Source organism: Trachemys scripta, chromosome 8 (genome assembly GCF_013100865.1).
Source record: "Trachemys scripta elegans isolate TJP31775 chromosome 8, CAS_Tse_1.0, whole genome shotgun sequence".
Lineage (NCBI taxonomy): Eukaryota > Metazoa > Chordata > Testudines > Emydidae > Trachemys > Trachemys scripta.
In genome coordinates, this window is record NC_048305.1 from 54,512,203 (window position 1) to 54,532,983 (window position 20,781).

Consider the following 20,781-nt stretch of genomic DNA (forward strand, 5'->3'; position numbering starts at 1 on the left):
TGGATGATGAAGTAATGGGTCAGAGTTAAGGTTATTGTGGTAACATTGCATTAGTACCACTTAACCACATTAATGCAATAAGAAGTTTATTTTCATTGTAAATATAAATAAATGTCTTCCTAACGAGTCTCTTAACCCTTCGTGAACTTTCCAGGCCACCCCAGAACAGATAAGCATGGACTTGAAAAATGATCTCATGTACCGCCTGGAGCAGGATCAAGAGTTACAGAGGGTAAGTCTGCTGCCTGTGACTTTTGGCATGCTGGTAAGTTTGCAGAAGCAATGCTTGCTGTAATTTTCTTCACCCTAGCCCTGGAGTTGCTGCTGTTTCTGAGTGCAGTAGACAATTCTTTGTGCTGGGGATTGTGGGTTTTACTCGGGATTGCTGGCAAGTGCTTTCAGGGGCATGGGGCACTACTGCTGCAGGAATGGTTGCTTTAATATGTTTTGCCCAAATTCAAGAATGCTACCATTATGGGTTTTGCAGGAAGAGATCTCTCAGGTTCACAGATCCCACTAATGTGGAGTAGAGTACATGTTTTGCAAGAGTGGGACACTCTTGATGTAGATAGAGAGCAGAATGGGTCGGATTGCTGAATATTACGGGAAAGATCTGGGTCTCTTTTCAGATCCTACAAGAGAGGGAGACACTGCCTGTGAAGAAATTTGAGACTGAAATTCTTGATGCAATCCATCACAGTCCTGTTGTCGTCATTCGTGGTGCCACTGGTTGTGGCAAAACCACACAGGTTCCACAGTACATCCTGGATGAATACATCAAAAACGGCAAAGCTGCAGAATGCAACATTGTAGTAACACAAGTGAGGAACGCGTTATAAATTGAAATTATTTAGGTTTCATGGTGGTTTACGATAAAATACCCATCTAGACATGCTATTAAATCTGAATGTAATTAAAACCGTTCACGAAGGCTGGAGAAACTAAATCATATTCTAGACAGTTGTGAAAACATCTGCTATTCTGATTACACTAAATTCATTACTCACTATGCATGTGTGTGTGAAATGATTATTCATCTTGCAGTGGGCATCTGATAAGACTTGATGAAATAATCTTTGTGGACAGCACCAGAAAACTCTGCACTTGCATATACAGTGCAGTCCTTTCTGATACTTAGTAATGGAATATCCTAGTTCAGGGATCGGCAACCTTTGGCGCGCGGCTTGCCAGGGCAAGTACCCTGGCGGGCCGGGCTGGTTTGTTTACCTGCCGCGTCTGCAGGTTCGGCCGATCGCTGCTTCCACTGGCCGCGGTTCCTCGCTCCAGGCCAATGGGGGCTGTGGGAAGCGGTGCGGGCCCAGGGATGTGTGGCTGCCACTTCCTGCCGCCCCCATTGGCCTGGGATGGCGAACCGCAGCCAGTGGGAGCAGCGATCAGCCGAACCTGCGGACGCGGCAGGTAAACAAATCAGCCCTGCCCGTCAGGGTGCTTACCCTGGTGAGCCATGTGCCAAAGGTTGCCGATCCCTGTCCTAGTTGATAGGTGGGGCAGGTCAGACCTATTGGTTATCTGAAGGAATGGGATCCAGCAGATAAGGGATATGGGGGCCTATGGAAATCAGCTGGCATACGCAAGATGAACCATTTTTTAAGGAAAACACTGAGCTTGCACCTTTTTGGTGATCTGGTTTCTTCCATCATTCCCAGCTTAAGTAGTTTGCTTCTTGCAGTGTCTGCATTGTGATACTGTCCATTAGAAGCAGCTACTGACTTGCATCCTAGCTTCTATTTATTCACATTGTGCAGCAGGATCTGCTTAAGATAAAAATGTTTTGAGGTGCACTGGCAGAGCTGAGTAGAACTTTCGTATTACCTGCCCAAACTATACATGGCTCAAGCCAGTGCTGTTAGTAATGTACTTTCATGAGTATTTTAAGAGTTTGGATTGTAGTTCTCATCTTTTTTGGGTGCTCACCGATGAGATTTGTCTTTAAATAACTATCTTCAACATTAAAGTTTGGGGAGAGGGCACAGCTAACTTCCCCAGTCTCTCTACTTGTAGGCCTGTGAAATAGGTAAGTTTGCACAGTTTCATCTTTACAATATGCAAAAAATGTTTCACCTCTCAGCCCAGGAGGATCAGTGCAGTTTCCGTGGCAGAGCGTGTGTCGTATGAGAGAGGAGAAGAACCTGGGCAAAGCTGTGGATACAGTGTACGATTTGAATCTGTACTTCCCCGCCCCCATGCCAGTGTGATGTTCTGCACTGTAGGTCTGTATTGCTTTGTTACCCAACCAGTCTAATATCTGAGTAACAGCTTAGGTGCCTGGCACTAGTGCAGGGGTAGGCAACCTATGGCACATGTGCCAAAGGCGGCACGCGAGCTGATTTTCAGTGGCACTCGCACTGCCTGGGTGCTGGCCACCAATCCAGGGGGCTCTGCATTTTAATTTAATTTTAAATGAAGCTTCTTAAACATTTTAAAAACCTTATTTACTTTACATATAACAACAGTTTAGTTCCATATTATAGACTTATAGAAAGAGACATTTTAACGTTTTTAGAAGGTCTCTATTACTGGCACGCGAAACCTTAAATTAGAGTGAATAAATGAAGACTCGGCACACCACTTCTAAAAAGTTGCCTACCCCTGCACTAGTGGTACTGATGACAGTTTGAAAACAGTCCTTGTTTTCAGGGAGAATCTGAATGAAAATCGCAAGTTTTGTTCACCTGCTCAGCAAACTTTTCTCCAATTACGGACAGGGAAATGTGCCAGTTTAGTTTAGTCATTGGGCTCATTAGAGGTTTGAGAATGAATACAGATCAGATACCATATCCACAATATTCCCTCTAAGTGAGATGAGGAGTAGCCACCTGAAGTTTAGGATGGGGAGGTGGTGGGTGGGGAGAGGTGGTCTCTCTAGTCTCAACACTTGAGCCCACTCCCCTCATTACATACAGGTGTAAATGTGGGGTTTAGACAAAGGGTTTCAAAATGTGCACAGTTCTTGTTGCCAACTGTTGTTGGCAACCCCCATAAGAGCATAGCTGAGGCTTTGTTATAAATGTTTGAACTGCTGTGATCCATGTCAACATTCAGCTGTTACTATCCCCATTAATGTGAATTCCTTTTTTAAGGTGTCCTCCTAAGAAAACTGGAGGCTGGGATCCGTGGAATTAGTCATGTTATTGTGGATGAGATCCATGAGAGAGACATTAATGTGAGTTACTGAGTTGGAGGTCTGGATTGCTTTACCTGTTAACCAGGTCTTTTGTGTTTACTCTGTATGCTGTGTATGTGTTCCTGTCTTATGTGAAAGGGAATTGTGCATTTTACTAAATTGTATGGATCTGAGTCTTCTGTAATTGTTCTCAGTTGTAGTACTGGTTGAAATACTTCTGAGATGTTTCCAGCTGAAGATCAAGGCTTCACAGCTTCTTCTTATGTCTCTTTATAGGTCTTAGGACTCTCTCCTACACTTTTGGCTTTCTCTAGCAAATAGAGCACTACGGTGCAAGTACTCTTTGTACAAAGTTGTTTGGTGCTGAAGACGAGTGAAAATTAGACTAAAATGTTGTTGTCCTTCCCTTCCATTTTCTTATCTACAGTAATATACCACTTAATATGCTAGTACTTAAGCCACAGTCATCAAGTTGACAACTACAATGCAGTAGTTCGTCTTTAGTACAAAAATCTGCAACAAATTGAAAACTTGAAAGCACTGCAAAATGAGCAACATTTAATATAAAAGTGGGGATATTGTGCTGAATTTATTCACAATTAGTTAAAAACTCTTTTTTTTTAAATCTACCTGAATCTACCTTGGTTTTCATAAGAATGGCCATACGAGGTTGGACCAGTGGTCCATCTAGCCTATTTATCCTATCTTGTGATAATGGCTGGTGCCAGATGCTTCAGAAGGAGTGAACAAAACAGGGCAGTTTATCGAGTGATCCATCCCCTGTCATCCAGTCCCAGGGTACCTTGCCATCATTAGCCACCCTCAAGGAACTTATCTATTTTTTTTTTTCGAACCCTGTTATAATTTTGGCTTTCACAACATCCCCTGGCAATGAGTTCTACAGGTTGACTCGGCTTTGTGTGAACATGTTTTCCTTTTGTTTGTTTTGAACCTGCTGCCTATTAATTTCATAGGGTGAACCCTAGTTCTTATGTGAAGGGTAAATAACACTTCCTTATTCATTCTCCACAGCAGTCATGATTTTATCATATCAACACTTAAATATCTTTTTCTAAGATGAGTAGTCCCAGTCTTTTTCATCTCTCCTTGTGTAAGCTGTTCCATATCCCTGATCATTTTTGTTGCCCTTCTCTGTACTTTTTACAATTCTAATATAGCTTTTTTTTTTTCTTTTGAGACGGGGCAACCAGAATTGTATGCATTATTCAAGGAGTGGGTATACCATGGATTTATAAAGTGGCATCAGATTATTTTCTCTCATTATCTATCCCTTTCCTAATGGTTCCTAATGTTTGTTTCTTTCTGTTTTCCTCAGTAAGATTTGATTTCCAATTTTTAAAGGATGTCTTTTTGTCTCTAACCATCTCTATTACTCTGTTTAACCATGGTGGTGTTTTTTAGTCCTCGTGCTATTTTTTTTATTTGGGGTATACATACAGTTTAAGCCTTTGTGGTGTTTCCATGGAACTTGCAGGCATTTCAGTCTTGACTGTTCCTTTTAATTTCCATTTAACTAGCCTCTTCATTTTTGTCATTCCCCTTTCTTTGGAATTTCTTTCTCTCTCCTCCTTCTCTCCTCCCCTTCCCCCCCCCCCAAAAAAAGGGGGATGTTAAATTTAATTACTTTATGGTTTCTGTTACTGAGCTGTTCATCTATATTCGTTCTTGGACCAGATCCCACACATCACTTATGATTAAATCAAGGATTGGCTCTGCCCTTATGGGTTCCAGGACTAGGTGCTCCAAGAAGCAGTCATTAATGGTATCTTTCAGCTTGCCATACCAGAAAGCTGAATCTTATCACATGATTAAAGTTCAGTTTGTCAAAGTTAGGTTCCTCATTTGTACTATGAATCCTCTTATGAGGAAATGTACGTGCGTTTGTAGCATCCAGACTGGATGACATGCACCTTTTCCTCTTCTAATAGGAGAGATGCTATTAAGGGCATGTACTGTATTGAGTAGTTAGATTTTTGTACAGAATTGGTGTTTTTTAAACTAAGAGGTGGTCTGAATGCAGGGAAAGCTAAACAGATAAGCCAGACTTAAATGTTTTCATAGTATGGATCACCACTTCATAGTGCCTCATCAATTACCTCCCTTCTCATTAGTTGTAGAACGTCCTGTGTGTAGAACTACAGCAATTGTTCAGTTGTATTTTTTTAATGTGGACTGGAAACTAGAACCGCAAAGGGTTCTTTGGTGCTAACTTGTTGACATGGAAGTCAAAACCACTTTAAGAAGGCACTCTAGAAGCAACTGAAACACTAGTCTAATCTGGTAGGGGGAAAATGAGCATAGGGAGTTGATAACTAGGTGCTTAATTCTCCAATATGCTAGCTGTTTTTCAGAAGTTAGTTTAGTTTGAAAGGTTCTTAGTAGAAGGCAACATAAGTGCTGTTCATGTGAATAGGCAATTACATAGTTGCTTATCTATTGTTAGGGTTACTGGAGAAATGAAAATGTTTCTGGCAGCCTTGGCTAGTTGGTTAACACTCCTGTTTTCTCTATATACAGACTGACTTCCTCATGGTGGTGCTGAGAGACGTAGTTGAGGCATATCCTGAAATCAGAGTTATCCTTATGTCTGCCACTATTGATACCAGCATGTTCTGTGAATACTTCTTCAATTGCCCCATCATTGAGGTCTACGGTAGAACCTTCCCAGTTGAAGGTAAAACACTGTCTGAGCATGTATTTTGAGTAATTGCTTTTATTCATTCGCTCTTCAATCTTGCACAGAGTAGAGGGGACAAAAGCTTAAACAGGTCACATGAATCACAGCGTATCCTGAGATCTGGTCTATAACCTATGTCGGCAAAGAAGTCAGAGAACATTAACTACTACAGAGTGAAATTTTTCTGTTTCTCTTAGAGGGTTAAATAGTGATAGTGATGTAACAATGAGTTGCTTCTACATAATGCATACATCTATTGTCTTGAATAAACCAGCCTAAATGATCCAGTATAAAAACTGCTGTGGAAAATACATGGGAAGAGCCTGAATGGACAGGCTGGCTGGTCAGAGGTGAGGAACAATGGGAGGGAGAGTGTGGGGAAGCTTGTAGTGCCATTGCCCATGCTGTACTTATTCTTTGTATAAATTGAGGAGTTTGGTTTCCAAGGCTGTCAGTCAAGCACTCATCTCCAGCACTAGCTTCAAACTGAGTCCTCATCCTGCTCTTTCGAAACTTTATAGCTATCTTTAGGAAGGGCCTGTGTAGAGCTATGGTTCAAATATGTCCCTCTAGTGAAGCTTATGTGATTGGTTGATGGGCATCCTCTATACTAACTTGATGGATCTGTCCCTGCAGAGTATTTTCTGGAAGACTGTATTCAGATGACTCAGTTTGTTCCTCCATTAAAGGATAAGAAGAGGAAAGACAAAGATGAAGAAGGTGGTGAAGATGACGATGTATGTTGGGCTTGTTTATATATGTAAATTAAATAAGCACTGGCTGGAACCAGCGCACCAACGTAATGCATGCATTGCTGTACTCCTTTCTTACTTGGACATCAATGAGGCATTTGTCCTGTTAGGGACAGAACACAATTTAACCAAGTTAAATTATAGTACTGTATAGTAAAATTTTTCAGATTCTCCTTTGAGTGTTAAATATTTGCAGTGTTTCAAAAAAGTATTGTTCCTACATTATTATACAAAGACTAATGGATGAGCAAGAGTAACTAATCAGGGGACAGAGGTAGTGGTCAGATGGCGGAACAATGGTATAAAATGAATTCCTATATAATTCACTGGCCGTGTTTTAAATACTGCAACATTGTTGCACTAAAGTGCTTTCAGAAACCTTGTAACTATTGAAATAGTATGTGGGATTGCTGTTGATATATTTAACTGAATTTTCTGAATGCTCCTCTAATTGATGTACAGTAAAAGCTGTTTTATACAGCACTTCAACTGGAAAGCTCTATAAACTGGCATTTCTGATCTTCATTGAAAGTCCAGTTGGTGTGTGGCTGGCAGGGGGTTGGGATGCGGCGCACAGATTCTGAGAGGGAGTTTGGGTGCAGGATGGGGCTTGAGGTGCAGGTGGGGTGCAGGGTGCCAGATCTGGGGGCTACTCACCTTGGGTGGCTCCCTGGAAGTAGCGACCTGTCCCAGCTGCTCCTGGTTCCCGGCCAATGGGACCTGCGGAGCCAGCGCTTGGGGCGGGGGCAGCACACAGAGCTGCCTCCCACACCTCCGCCTAGAAATAGCCAGGACAGATTACTGCTTGTGGGGAGCCGCCTGAGGTGAGCATCCCCCAGATCGGGCCCATCCTGCCCCCTCCTGCACCCAAACTCCCTCCCCCTTAGGTAACCGGCTTTTTTCATTTACTGGCACTCCCCATTCCTCCAATATGCTGGATAAAACAGCTTTTATTTGTATTTATTTACCTTATAAAGTTCCAGTCCCATTTTGTCACATCACCTGTGTTTTAAAAAAAATTAACTGATTTGTGAATTCAAGCTTACTTCTTTTACTGCAGTAGATATTGCAAGCAACTATGCCTACCAAGAATTTGTATTCCTTACATGGCTGTAGGTGATGGTATTTTCTGTAAAAAGCTACTGTCCTGAATCTTGTAATGACTAAGATCTTTTAACTAGGGCCCTACCAAATTCATGGTCCATTTTGGTCAATTTCATGGTCATAGGATTTTAAAAATAAATTTCATGATTTCAGCTATTTAAATCTGAAATTTCACTTTGTTGTAATTGTAGGGGTCCTGACCCAAAGGAGTTGTGGAGGGGTTGCAAGTTTATTGGGGGGGGTACTCTATATAGTTCCTAATTTTCCCCAGCTGGCACTGTAGGTCTGTCTTAAAGCAACAGAGGAGAGATCAACACCTCAGCAGAAAAAACTTAGTTGTAAAATCACAAAAAAATATAGTTAGAGGGTTTGCGCACAGGTGTAGAACCTGTACTTCTTGCTTCTTTTTTAGCTTGATTGCAAATTGACCATTTCTCCTTAAAAGAAACAATTTTTTTTCTTCAAACCTACATATTGGTATTTCCTTAAAGAAAAGCAGTTTGATGCTGTAATTATGGCTCCATTTGTTCTAATGGAGATTTAATTGGTTTGATAGTTTCCTACTCTTAAATTATAATTTTACTGGTTTATAATTCTGAAAAGAGAATATGTATAGAAAAAAGCTGGGGAACAAGGCCAGGCCAACTTGTCCTGTGAGCCAGGACTGAGCCTAGGACAGTGTTTCCAATCCATCCATCCCATTCATCTATCTGGTTTGAGTGGCCCTCATCCCCATAGTATCAGAGTGCCATCTGGTTAAAGGGTTTTTGTTTGTTCTCTACATCTGCAGGCCAACTGTAATCTTATATGTAGTGATGAATATGGTCCAGAAACAAAACGTTGTATGGCCCAGTTGAACGAGAAGGAAACTCCCTTTGAGCTCATTGAGGCCTTGCTAAAGTACATCGAGACCCTGAATGTTCCAGGAGCTGTGCTTGTCTTCTTGCCTGGCTGGAACCTGATTTACACCATGCAAAAGCATCTGGAAATGAATCCACACTTTGGTACAAACAGCATTTAGTTATTTTCTACTGTGTCCTTCCCTCAGAACAGTTACTGGATGAATGTAAAGATGACTTGACTGAAGGAGTTGGTCCTTGTGTGTCTATATAGGATGAGAGCTGGGTTTGAATAGATGGATGAGAGAAAGTGGAAGGAAGGTGTTTAGGTATGAAGCAGTGAATGGATAAGAGAGAGTTGAACTTTAATGTCTGATATATAACAGCTATAGTTGTTTAATCTCCCGGTGTTCATATTGTAGGAAGCCATCGCTATAGAATTCTGCCCCTGCATTCACAAATTCCTCGAGACGAACAGCGCAGAGTGTTTGATCCAGTGCCTTCTGGAGTGACCAAGGTGTGAAACTGTCACCTACACAGAGACAGAGTGTAGTATCGTTGCTCTCTCCTGTACTTTTGAGAGGAGCTTTTTAATGCTGGCATTCTATATGTTACCTTACAGACCGTCCTTGGCTCCTTGTTACAAAACATGTATTCTAATACAATTTTCCTGTTTTCATAGGTGATTTTATCCACCAACATTGCTGAGACTAGCATTACCATCAATGACGTTGTCTACGTTATAGACTCTTGCAAGTGAGTTCCCGATCCAGATCTCTGTTTTACACAACGTATTCTTTGTTGGAATGCCAAGTAGTTTTTGCGAACATGCAGTAATTCCTTGTATTGCTGTAGCCCCAAGACTGAGTTTGGAGACCTAATCTGCAGTGGTTGTGTGCTTCCCCAAGCAATCTACACAGTTAAACAACCATATTGGCGTATCTCTAAATTGTCCTTGGTCAATCGAATACCATGCTAATGGTATTTATATGGGTGTCAGTGGGATTCCTGTACGCTGTTTTCCAAATGGATGATTTCATACTACAGACCTTGGTGACCCTAGCCTCTGTCAGCGGGTGGAGATGGATGGCAGGAGAGAGATCACTTGATCATTACCTGTTATGTTCACTCCCTCTGTGACACCTAGCATTGGTCACTGTCGGTAGGCAGGATACTAGGCTGGTTGGACCTTTGGTCTGACCCAGAATGGCCATTCTTATGTTTAAACTCTCATTGTATGGTTGCTGGGGGAATATTAAACCTTCCTATATTAGTCTGTTATGCACTCTGACTTGATGTATGCACTTTGAGCATGTTATAGTCATGAATCACTAATTGCATTAGAGCTTTGAGCTGAGATTTAAACTTTTGGGAGAAGTCCGGGAAATACGGGTTCTGATGCAGTGAGTGGGGGCACTATTCTTTAAGCAGAAAGACTAGCACAGTTAACTTTTTTTATTCCAGTTTTGCTGCATTAAATGATACAGTGCAGACCTGCTTTGGCAATATTTGATCTTCATTGTTTTTACTACTTTTACAGACAAAAGGTTAAGCTGTTCACTGCTCACAACAATATGACAAACTATGCCACTGTCTGGGCATCAAAAACTAACCTTGAGCAACGGAAAGGGCGAGCTGGCCGAGTGCGGGCTGGATTCTGTTTCCATCTGTGCAGCAGAGCTCGCTTTGAAAGGTGAGGCTGTGCCTCTTCTTCTGGGACAAAGGGACATTTGGGAGCACTCCATAAATTACAGAGCATGCAGTTGTGACCTGCTTCAAACCAAGCAGAGGAAACAGATTAATGCAAAATCATGGGGATAAGATTGCCGTGAACAGTTGCATTTCCTCAGACACAGAATTTAGTTCCCGCTCTAGAATCTGTGGGTCCCCTTAGAAAACTGCCATGGAAAGCAGGGAAATTGTTAGAGATGTGACTTCAGGAGCAGTCCCCACTTGACTGGACAAGTATGGCCTAGCAGCCTGATGGAGTAACTGGGAAGAAGGAGCCCCATGCTTCACCCAGTCAGAGACTGTTGAGGCCCAAGGTATTGAAAAGAAAAGGGATTCTAGAATGAGATGCCACAAAAGACACCTTGATCCTACCAACCAAAAAGTGCATGCTTGTGTAGAGAGATGCTGGGATCCTACTCCTCTCTTAGAGAGGACAGCAGGTGTGGAAGGTGGTGAGAACCAGGTGAGGGGGAAAGACCTCAGAGGAGAGGAGGCAGGTAGACCGATGTTCCTTTTTCCCAACTCCCTGGCCAGAAGCTGCTAACACCTCTTTTTGCTGCCAAAATGTTATTTTTCTCCCACTTCCATCTGCTCTAACATTCCCAAACTGCTGAAACCTGACTCCTTCTCATTCCTATCTGCCAAACCTTTCCCCAAAGACACAGCCATGTAACCCTCACTGCCCAGCTGCAGGGGCTTACACAGCTGTCAGATTCTACTATATTTCACCCACTACCCTGCAAAACATCACCATACACCCATTCCCCTAGACAACAGCTGCAGGATAGCTGTATGTTTACAGTGATCGATGTTAAGAAATCTGTTTCTGAAGCAGCATGTAATAAAAACATTCCTAAAATCTTTGTTGAAGTAAACATTTAAACACATTATAGTATAATGTGATCATCTTAATTCATTATGAACTTCTGACAGCAAACTAGTTGCATGCTGTTAAAGAAATCATGGGGTCTTGTCAGAATTTAAGTTCAGCTTACCACAGAGAACATGGAACCCCAGGAATTACTGTGCTTAAACAGACAAATTGTAAACAGGAGATTGAGTCATGTATTTCCAATGGGGTCCCACAGGGATTGGTTCTTGATCCTACACTATTTAACATTTTTTTGGTCAGTGATCTGGAAGAAAATATAGCAACTGATAGTCTGTGGATGAGACAGATTGAGGGAATGATAAATAATGAAGAGAACAGGCCATTGATAGAATGAACAGGATTGCATGGTAAACAGGGTGCAAGCAATCAATTTTAATAGGCTAAATGTAGACATCTGAGAACAAAGAATGTAGGCCATACTTACAGATTGGGGAACTGTAACCACCATGATCTCTCTCTCCAAAAAAACCAAAAAACAAAAACCTCCTGCTTCCCAGGATAATGAGGAGAACATGAGCTCCCAGTGCAGTGCTGTGGCTGAAAAGGCTAATGCAATCCTTGCCTGAATTGGAATCTCTATTAGAAGTATAAGCTATTTTAGCTCTGTATTTGGCACTGGTGCAACTGCTGCTGGAATACTCTGTACGGTTCTGATGTCATTTTATGAAGAAAGTTGATAAATTGGAGAGGGTTTAGAGAAGAGCCACAAGAATGATTAAAGGATTAGAAAACATGTTTTATCATGATAGACTCAAGGAGCTCAACGTGAGATTAACAAAGTAAAAGTTTAAGGGGTGACCTAATTGTATAAGTACCTGCATGGGGAACAAATATTGAATGGACTCTTCACTCTAGCAGAGAAAGGTATAACATGAGCCAGTTGAAAATAAGACATAATTACTCCCATGGTAAAAAATTTAACCCTTGGAACAATTTACCAAATGTTGTGGTGGATCCTCCCATCACTGGCAGTTTTAAAATCAAGAATTGGATGTTTCTCTAAATTGTATGCATGAGGAATTATTTTGGGAAATTCTATGGCCTGTGTTGTACAGGAGATAAGCCTAGATGATTACAGTGATCTCTTCTGGCCTTGGAATCTCTGAAAGCCTAGCTTCATGCAGCGTAGAAGGAGAAAGACCGTTTGAACTGTGGAAGCAAGGGTAAGAAGTAGAAATGGATGGAACCATGTTCATTTGGGAGGCATGTTTATCCCAAACATCACATAGGATACTAACTGTTCAAAAACTCAATCATTTCTAGGGGTTAACACTTGAACTGTGGTCCTCAAGGCAAAGAGACTGAGGGCACTGTGTTAGGGAGAAAGGGGCCAAAGAGCTCCATCCCCACCACACCTCCATGCTTCTAGAAATAAATACTTGGCCTGTTTCCAGTAAGAGCACTCCTCCTTGTTGTTAACCCAACTGAACCAGGGACCAGCAGATGGTGTTGTGAGTGGAGGTGATAAAGTAGCCAGCATGGAAACTGGAAACAGGGTAGTGGTAATAGGCAGCCTGGAAGTAATTGACCTGCCTGAGGAATGGAAGACCTGTTCTAGCATTCAAGTTTGGTTGTGGAAAGGCAAGTAGATGAGAGAGAGAGAGGGTTCCAGTTGGAAGGGAAATGGGAATTTCTGAAGATAAGTACTGTTAATCAGTGCAGGTTGCAGGAAGTCACTGAGGGTGGATTGATGAGGTAACTTGGTGAATGTATTCATGTAGGAAGGCTAGGTTGCACTTGATGGGATGATCTGTATTGGGGATTGGGAATGCATATGTCTAGAAGGTTGACTTGTTTTGTTCTCCCCTCACTGTTTTCAGGCTTGAAACTCACATGACACCTGAAATGTTCAGAACACCACTGCATGAAATTGCTTTGAGCATCAAACTTCTGCGACTGGGAGGGATTGGACAATTCTTGGCCAAAGCGATAGAACCACCACCTTTGGATGCAGTGATTGAAGCAGAGCACACACTCAGAGGTACTCCTGTTGGGCCACAAGGTTTTTTGTTAGCAAACCCAGAGATGTGACATTTACAGCTTTGAATGGTTGAGGGTCTCAAGGTCAGTTGTAAGTAGCTTTGACATTTATATTGCTAGATAGACATTTATATTTCTAGGTTTTCTTTGGCTGGAACAACCTGATGTCTGAAGACCTCCTTTGTGGCTCTGGAATGCATTTTCTGGGTAGCAGTGAGTTTCTGAAACTGGAGCAGTACTTAGAAGAACACAAATGTTCCTCTATTTGACTTCCTAGCTTCAGGCTTGTTTTGTTACATTTTACGAGGATCTTGTGAAGCTGGCTACTACTGTATCTTCAGCTGTGAGACTCGTATATATGAGATGTGACTGAGTCCACTGCATTAAAGCATTTGGGAGACTGGTTCAAAAGAAGTCTGATCTAGGCTGATGGATTATGTTATAATTATTTTGCACTTCTATACTGCCTGGTCACCCAGTTTTGTGAGATCCCTTTGTAACTCATTGCAGCTTTGGATTTAACTATCTTGAGTACCATAGTCTCAAATTTTGCCACCTGACTGTTCATGCCCCTTTCCAGATCACTTATGAATATGTTGAAGAACACAGGTGGTCAATACAGATCCTTAGGTAGCCCCCACTATTTACCTCTCTCCATTGAGAAAACTGATTATATATTTCTATCGTTTCCTATCTTTTAACAAGTTATTGATCCGTGAGAGGACCTTCCTCTTATCCCATGACTGCTTAGTTTACTTAAGAGCCTTTGGTGAGGGACCTTGTCAAGGGCTTTCTGAAAGTCCAAATAGGCTATTTTGACTGGATCTCCCTTGTCTTCAGGCTTTTTGATACCCTCAAGGAATTCTGATTATTGAGGCATGATTTCGCTTTACAAAAGCTGTGTTGACTCTTCCCCAACATAATGTGTTTATCTGTGTCCAGTCGTTCTGTCCAACTAATTTTCTTGTTACTGAAGTTAGGCTTACTGGCCTATAATTGCCAGATCGCCTCTGGAGTCCTTTTTTGAAAATTGGTGTTACAGTAGTTACTTTCCAGTTGTCTGGTTACAGAGGCCGATTTAAGCAAAGGTCGTATATCACAGTTAGTAGTTCTGCAATTTCATATGAGTTCTTTCAGAACACTTGGGTGAACATCATTGTTTAAGTTCTTAAACTTCTCAATCTCTCATCCAAGTACTAATTAAATCTTTGGTTTGACTTTGGGCTTGTCTACACTGGTAATTTACAGTGCTGCAAAAAACACCCCCCTGAGCGCAGCAAGTTTCAGTGCTGTAAAGCACCAGTGTAGCCAGTGCACCAGCACTAGTAGCCACGCTCCCAGCGCTGGTAGCTACGCCCCTCGTGGAAGTGGGGGTTTTTTTGAGCGCTGGGGGCTCTCTCCCAGCACTCTATGACCACACAAGCCACGTTAAAGCACTGCCATGGCATCGCTTTAGCGTTGTCAGTGTAGACTAGCCTTAGGCAACTGCCAGAACCATCTTTGCTGATCAGTTAATCGTTTGTTTCAGAGCTGGATGCCCTGGACTCCAATGATGAGTTGACACCTCTTGGGAGAATCCTTGCTAAACTCCCCATTGAACCTCGTCTGGGCAAGATGATGATAATGGGCTGCATTTTCTAGTAAGTTCCTCAGTATCAATGAGGATTCTTGGCTGTCTTGCCCTGTGTTCTTGAATCTTCAGGCATCCAATAATGTCAAAAAAAATGCACCCAGATGGGCCGTGAATGGCACTGTGGGTGGTGGCGTGGAGGGGAAGGGGAGGAAACTGAATATTCATGAGATTAGGAGACAAATAACATCACTGAGTGTAGGGAGCCAAATATTCATGAGCTAGGGAGGAACTGAATGGCACCAGTAGAGACTAAATATTTATGAAGTGGGGGAATGGGACACTGAACAGTTGTAAGATCGGAGTGAACTGTGGTTGGGGAGATGTGAACCGTTAGCATTTGAGAGAAGAGGTGAAAAGAACCACGGGACTGAATATTGATCAATAGCGGTATGCGGGTGTTGGTTTTAATCATGAGGGGTGGTGTTGGAGAGCCCATTATCTAGAAGAGGGTAGTGAACAGGATTGTGAGAACAGATGGGGGAGGGGAAGAGACATAATATTCATGAATTTGCTGTGAAATTCCAGCCACTGTCATTTGATCTAATTAATGTCTTTACCCTGGGAAGAGCTTCTGTAAAGAAGTCTCTCTAAGAATAAGTACTGAGGTAATGAGGCCCATGTCCTTAAGCAGGAAGTTTTTACTCATGTCAGTGGGCCTGTAACAGCTGTTGGCAACAAGTCTAGGAACAAACCCAGTCATAAATACTTCTTTGGTTTTTGTTTCAGTGTAGGAGATGCTGTGTGTACCATCTCTGCTGCCACCTGCTTCCCTGAGCCTTTCATCAGTGAGGGTAAACGGCTGGGTTACGTCCATAGGAATTTTGCGGGGAACAGGTTTTCAGATCATGTAGCCTTGCTTTCAGTCTTCCAGGCCTGGGATGATGCAAGGTATGTTGGCTTAGCACAGAACTTGATTGAAGATTAAGGGTAATATTGGGTGAGCAACTATGTGACCTGACTAGATAGCCAAATGGCTGTGTTAAGAGTTTCCGTTTGTGGCACTCGTTCTTCTCTTGTACAGATCTTCTTGAGTCCAAGTGAGTCTGTCTTGACTGTTTCCTTTTTAGAATGGGCGGTGAAGATGCAGAAATAAGATTCTGTGAACACAAAAGGCTCAACATGGCTACACTCAGGATGACTTGGGAAGCCAAAGTCCAGCTTAAAGATATTCTTATCAATTCTGGCTTTCCGGAAGGTAATATTCCATGGAAGTAGTCATTTCAGTATTGTCCTCTTCAATCTTTGAGAGTTGAGGGATAGGTTTCCAACCTGTTGGCTGGCTAATAGCCCAATAATGGTGAATACACGGCATGTGGGCCCATGGTGAATTTGCCCCAGCACTGTTGTGCTGTTAAAGCAGTTTCCACCTGAGTGTTGTTGCATGCATTCTGCCTCTTCTAGCGGAAGAGCAATTTAAGGACTTGTCTATTTTAGTGCGCACATTGGGACTACGCTAATGAGCACTAGGGAACTTAGTGTGTGCCAGCAGGGTCCATGCAGACCAATCAGTGTGGAACACCCTAGTGCACACTAGAACTTACACCCCTCTAGTGTGAATTAATGCACAGTGTAAACAAGCCCTACAACTGCTTGTGAATTTAGCACTGCAATAGTGGTAAATTCTGGAGGGCACGGTTATGAGGAATTTGACCTTTTAAGTGGTAGTTGTCTTTTCAGAGCCATCTCCATGGTTTTGCTTCTCATACTTCTCTGCCTCTTACCTCTGCCATATATGCTCCATATTGCAGTGATATTCCTTCTAGATGAGAAGAGCTAGAGACTGCCCTTCCAAAATCACTTGGCATAGCTGTTGCATTATCCTAAGGGAATTACTCAGGGCATTACCTCCCCACAGGATCTGAACACTGCCTTTCCTGCTCTGTAGTTTTCTGGGCTTGTACTCAGATCTTCATTACATAGCATGTTAGCTTAGAATTCTTTATATTTGAGTTTTCATTTCCATTAAGCAGTGAGAATGTTACAATACATAGCAAAATCTCTCAGCTAGTCACCAATATGGGATTGAGCAAGACATGACTTAACACAGCCATGTGCAAATGGCAAGAAGTCAGATTTACTTTCAAATGGAGTCTATTCAGAGAGAAGTCCAAATTTAAGGAAGGTAACTATAAGTATCCAAATTAGGTTGAATTTATAGAGACGACGTCAACTTGAAATCTAGTAAATTTTAGTGCGTTCTGCATAAAATTAATAGCAATGGCCAGGTCCCTAGTGGACTTTATGGGGTCCTTGCCTCTCACCCATTTTCAAGGTAAAAACTTTGATTGGGGTAGGGTTTGGGACGATTTAGTGGATGTGCAGGTTTGCAAATTCAACACCATTAATCTGGGCTTGAATAGGGACTGGGAGTGGCTGGCTCATTACAGAAGCAGCTTTTACTCTCCTGGAATTGACACCTCCTCATCTATTATTGGGAGTGGACTACATCCACCCTGATTGAATTGGCCCTGTCAACACTGGTTCTCCACTTGCGAAGTAACTCCCTGCTCTCCATGTGTCAGTATATAATGCCTGCATCTATAACTTCCACTCTATGCATCCGAAGAAGTGAGGTTTTTACTCACGAAAGCTTATGCCCAAATAAATCTGTTAGTCTTTAAGGTGCCACCAGACTCCTTGTTGTTTTTGTAGATACAGACTAACACGGCTACCCCCTGATACTTGACACTTTGTTTGAGGAGTATGCTTGGGTTGGGGTCTTTGGGTTAGGAGTCAATGCAGAGAGTTTCCATTCTTGTGGTGGAAGAAAAGCCCTTTTTTTGAGGAGGAAGGTTTTGCAGCGTTTCCTAGAGATGGGACAGGTTCTAGATTCGATAATCTCTGGAAGTTTTGTTCCATGTTAAAAAGTTGATGGGAATCCAAAGTGTTGCTCTTCCTTTCATTTTCTTAATATCCAATAGTCTTTCTCCCTCTGCTCTCAAGGATAAATGCTACAATAATTCTCTTTCTGGGCTGGATGACCTAACAACCCCCAACCTGGGACTCCAGGTTTGTTGTGACAGGCAATGACACTATTACAACATCCAACTTGACCTCTTTGGGAGGTCCTATGTCTCCAAAACAAATGAAGAAAAAAAAAAAGATGTGATACAGCTACTCCTGGACAAGCTTTTATGTCCTTGTTCCTGAGTGTGTGGGAAGGGGAATGGCTTTAATTTGTAGTTTATTTTTCAGCTCTTTCCTCATTGAATACTAGAAAATGTGTGTTCAGTTTACTCATTACAAATACAATTCTTTAATGTTGTTGTGATGCAGCATCAAAATGCCCTTTTCTAAGGGCAGAGATGTCTTGAGAACCAATGCCTAAATAAATAGTTGAGTCAGTAAATGTTCAGATCAAAGATCCTGAATAACTTAGTTGCACTGCACTATGCGAGATCTGGAAAGTAGCCTGTTTTCTGTTCTGTCAACAGAGTGTTTGATGACTCAGATATTTAACAACACTGGACCAGATAACAATCTAGATGTTGTGATCTCCCTGCTTGCTTTTGGTGTATACCCTAACGTCTGCTATCACAAGGAGAAGAGGAAAATTCTTACCACTGAGGGGCGCAATGCACTTATCCACAAGTCATCCGTCAACTGTCCTTTCAGCAGCCAGGACATGAAGTATCCATCTCCTTTCTTTGTTTTTGGTGAAAAGGTAAAGAGAACCGTTAAATACCTTCTTTGATAAGGTTACGAATTTTTATGCCCATTCTTCATTTCAAAAGGAGCCTCTCTGGCACTGTTTTATTTCTTTAATGAAAATGTTAGTGCTAGTGAAACAGAGTGGATTGCAGCCCTGGAATCCTGTATTCCAAGGCTCTTCTGTTGTATGGCAAAAAAACCTGGAATTAGCCCTCTCCTCTTGCTGTTCCCTGCTCAGGGTCAGTTGATTCAGAATTCCATGTTCATTTATTTTATATTGTGCACAGTCCCCAAGTGTTCAGCGTGCTACATACTTTGTATTGACAAGTAACTGCTTTATAGAGTCAAGGAGCATGATGGAGGTTTAAGGAGCTGAACAGGGGACAGCTATGACTTGTGGCACCCATGAAGGTGAGGGAGAATAGCTTGTGTTTTGTTACCCAAAATGCATTTGAGTCTTTTGGTGCTGGGGAGGGGATTCCATCTCCTCTTCACTCCTGCGCAAAAAGGGGAGGGAGAGAGAATTATAAATTTGGGGGGATGCAGGCATTAATTCCTTGCTCCCGTCACTCTGGCAACCCAGGATAACAGGCTGCCTCATTGCACTCCACCCCAATATTTGCCACAACAGCCAGCAGTGACTGATCTCTAACCGTAACTGGGCTTGTTAATACACCATTGAAATGAATGGGGCAGTTCACATAGTCAGAGCCATTGTCTGTCTGTCTGCAGAGTTGGGCAGATGTCACTGAATTGGTTTATGCCAGATCCTGTTTTGAAGGTATTCTCAACAAGTACCAAGTTCAGGTTTTTGTTTATATAAACAAAAGCGTAGGTTTTTAGCACAGTTATGCAGGAATTTAAAAATCTGCAATTGTGGGACAGTTGTATAATCACCAGGAATATCTGGATCACTGACTATCCAAAGAACAGATTGCAAGCTTCCCCTAGAGTGCCCTACCAAAGTGCAGCATCCCAGATCGGTTGTATGGACTATCTTTAGGGTGAGAGGAGAGTTCCATCTGATGCTGGGGCATTGTGCTGAGATTACAAAAAACACCTCAAGTTTTGTCAAAGTGACACCTGTTCCTTAGGAACTGCATTGAGACCACAAAATTCATTTCACATGGACAATGAACAGCTTTTAAATGGTAATGAATTTGTGTCAACCAACCAAAGCTGGATTCACAGCATCTGTCCTGATCTGAGGAGCTCTCTCTCTTAATGGATGAGTAATAAATACAATCTCCCAGGGATTATCCTGTTTGTAAAAAATTCTGTTAGTTTCCATGGCCAGTGGAAGAAAGAGCCGTCTTAGTTCTTGAAATGGGAAACCATGTTCCTCTTCTACCTGCAGATCCGAACACGAGCTATCTCTGCCAAAGGAATGACTTTGGTGAGCCCGCTGCAGCTGCTTCTGTTTGCCTCAAAGAAAGTCTTATCTGATGGAGAGATCATTCTGGTGGATGACTGGTATGAACTTCCTAGTTGATCATGGATAACTGTGAGGAGAAACAGCTGGTAACACAGCTATAAGTATGTTTAGAATGGGAAATGAAGGTCAGGCCGTGCAGAAACAGATGAATTTCATCAGAGCATTATCGTTGGTGTGTGTAAGGATGGGGGAACAGTTTATTTTGGCAGCTCCTGTTTTTTCTGTAGATTATGTTCCTAAATTGAAAACATGAGGCACTGGCTGGATTCCACAAAAGCTGCTTTCCCTGATATCAGATCTGAATTAGAGGCGGTGTAGAATTCGGGTCACTGCCTCGTAGACAAGCAGGAGGAAAGATAGCCTCATTGTTAAGACACAGGACTGGGTCAGGAGTGCTGGCTCTGCTACTGACTTCCTGTGACCTTTGGCAAGTAATTGGGAAACCAGAGGTAAAAAGACAGTCTTTACAATGAGGTTAATGCCTACCCACTTCTCAGAGTTGAAGCTTAGTTCACTAACATTTGTCAAATTTGAGATTATGGGATGGTGAGTAGTTTTTGATGATATCTTTGTGTCCATAACAGAGCCTTGAAGAGCTCCTGTATTTTTGAGCCTGCTTTAACATTTTGGCATCTTTTATTCCCAGAGGGTAATGGAGTAGTAACTGGTAGTACCTGAAGCGTTCCAGGTCCAAAGAGCAGGGAGTCAAAAATGTAGCAGCTGTTCTAATTGGCTTCTGATTTCTCTCAGTGCTGGGGAATCTCGTATGTTGCCAGTCATACTTTTTTGGTTCCAGATGGCGGCATTCCCCATTGTTAGGGTGTTATCCATACTCTGAACTTTGAAGTTCTAAGTGTTTTCTGTGGTGGTTGGCACTAGACGCACTGAACACCTGCTCTGTGGAACATTGTTCTCTATAGC

The 20,781-nt window shown here is 42.2% G+C and overlaps 1 protein-coding gene across 3 annotated transcripts in view; it reads left to right on the forward strand.

Annotated features, from left to right (window-relative positions):
- Positions 1 to 20,781, forward strand: part of DHX9 (DExH-box helicase 9) — a 42,578-nt gene that overhangs the window by 18,185 nt on the left and 3,612 nt on the right. For all 3 annotated transcript variants that reach the window (XM_034778525.1, XM_034778524.1, XM_034778526.1), the window contains 16 exons: positions 155 to 232; positions 630 to 821; positions 2,090 to 2,231; positions 3,102 to 3,184; positions 5,684 to 5,840; positions 6,480 to 6,580; positions 8,490 to 8,703; positions 8,961 to 9,055; positions 9,221 to 9,294; positions 10,079 to 10,231; positions 12,982 to 13,142; positions 14,670 to 14,781; positions 15,501 to 15,662; positions 15,842 to 15,969; positions 18,209 to 18,438; positions 19,783 to 19,898. In XM_034778525.1, coding sequence (XP_034634416.1) covers positions 155 to 232; positions 630 to 821; positions 2,090 to 2,231; positions 3,102 to 3,184; positions 5,684 to 5,840; positions 6,480 to 6,580; positions 8,490 to 8,703; positions 8,961 to 9,055; positions 9,221 to 9,294; positions 10,079 to 10,231; positions 12,982 to 13,142; positions 14,670 to 14,781; positions 15,501 to 15,662; positions 15,842 to 15,969; positions 18,209 to 18,438; positions 19,783 to 19,898 — 2,198 coding nt within the window. The remainder of the gene's footprint in view (positions 1 to 154; positions 233 to 629; positions 822 to 2,089; positions 2,232 to 3,101; positions 3,185 to 5,683; positions 5,841 to 6,479; positions 6,581 to 8,489; positions 8,704 to 8,960; positions 9,056 to 9,220; positions 9,295 to 10,078; positions 10,232 to 12,981; positions 13,143 to 14,669; positions 14,782 to 15,500; positions 15,663 to 15,841; positions 15,970 to 18,208; positions 18,439 to 19,782; positions 19,899 to 20,781) is intronic.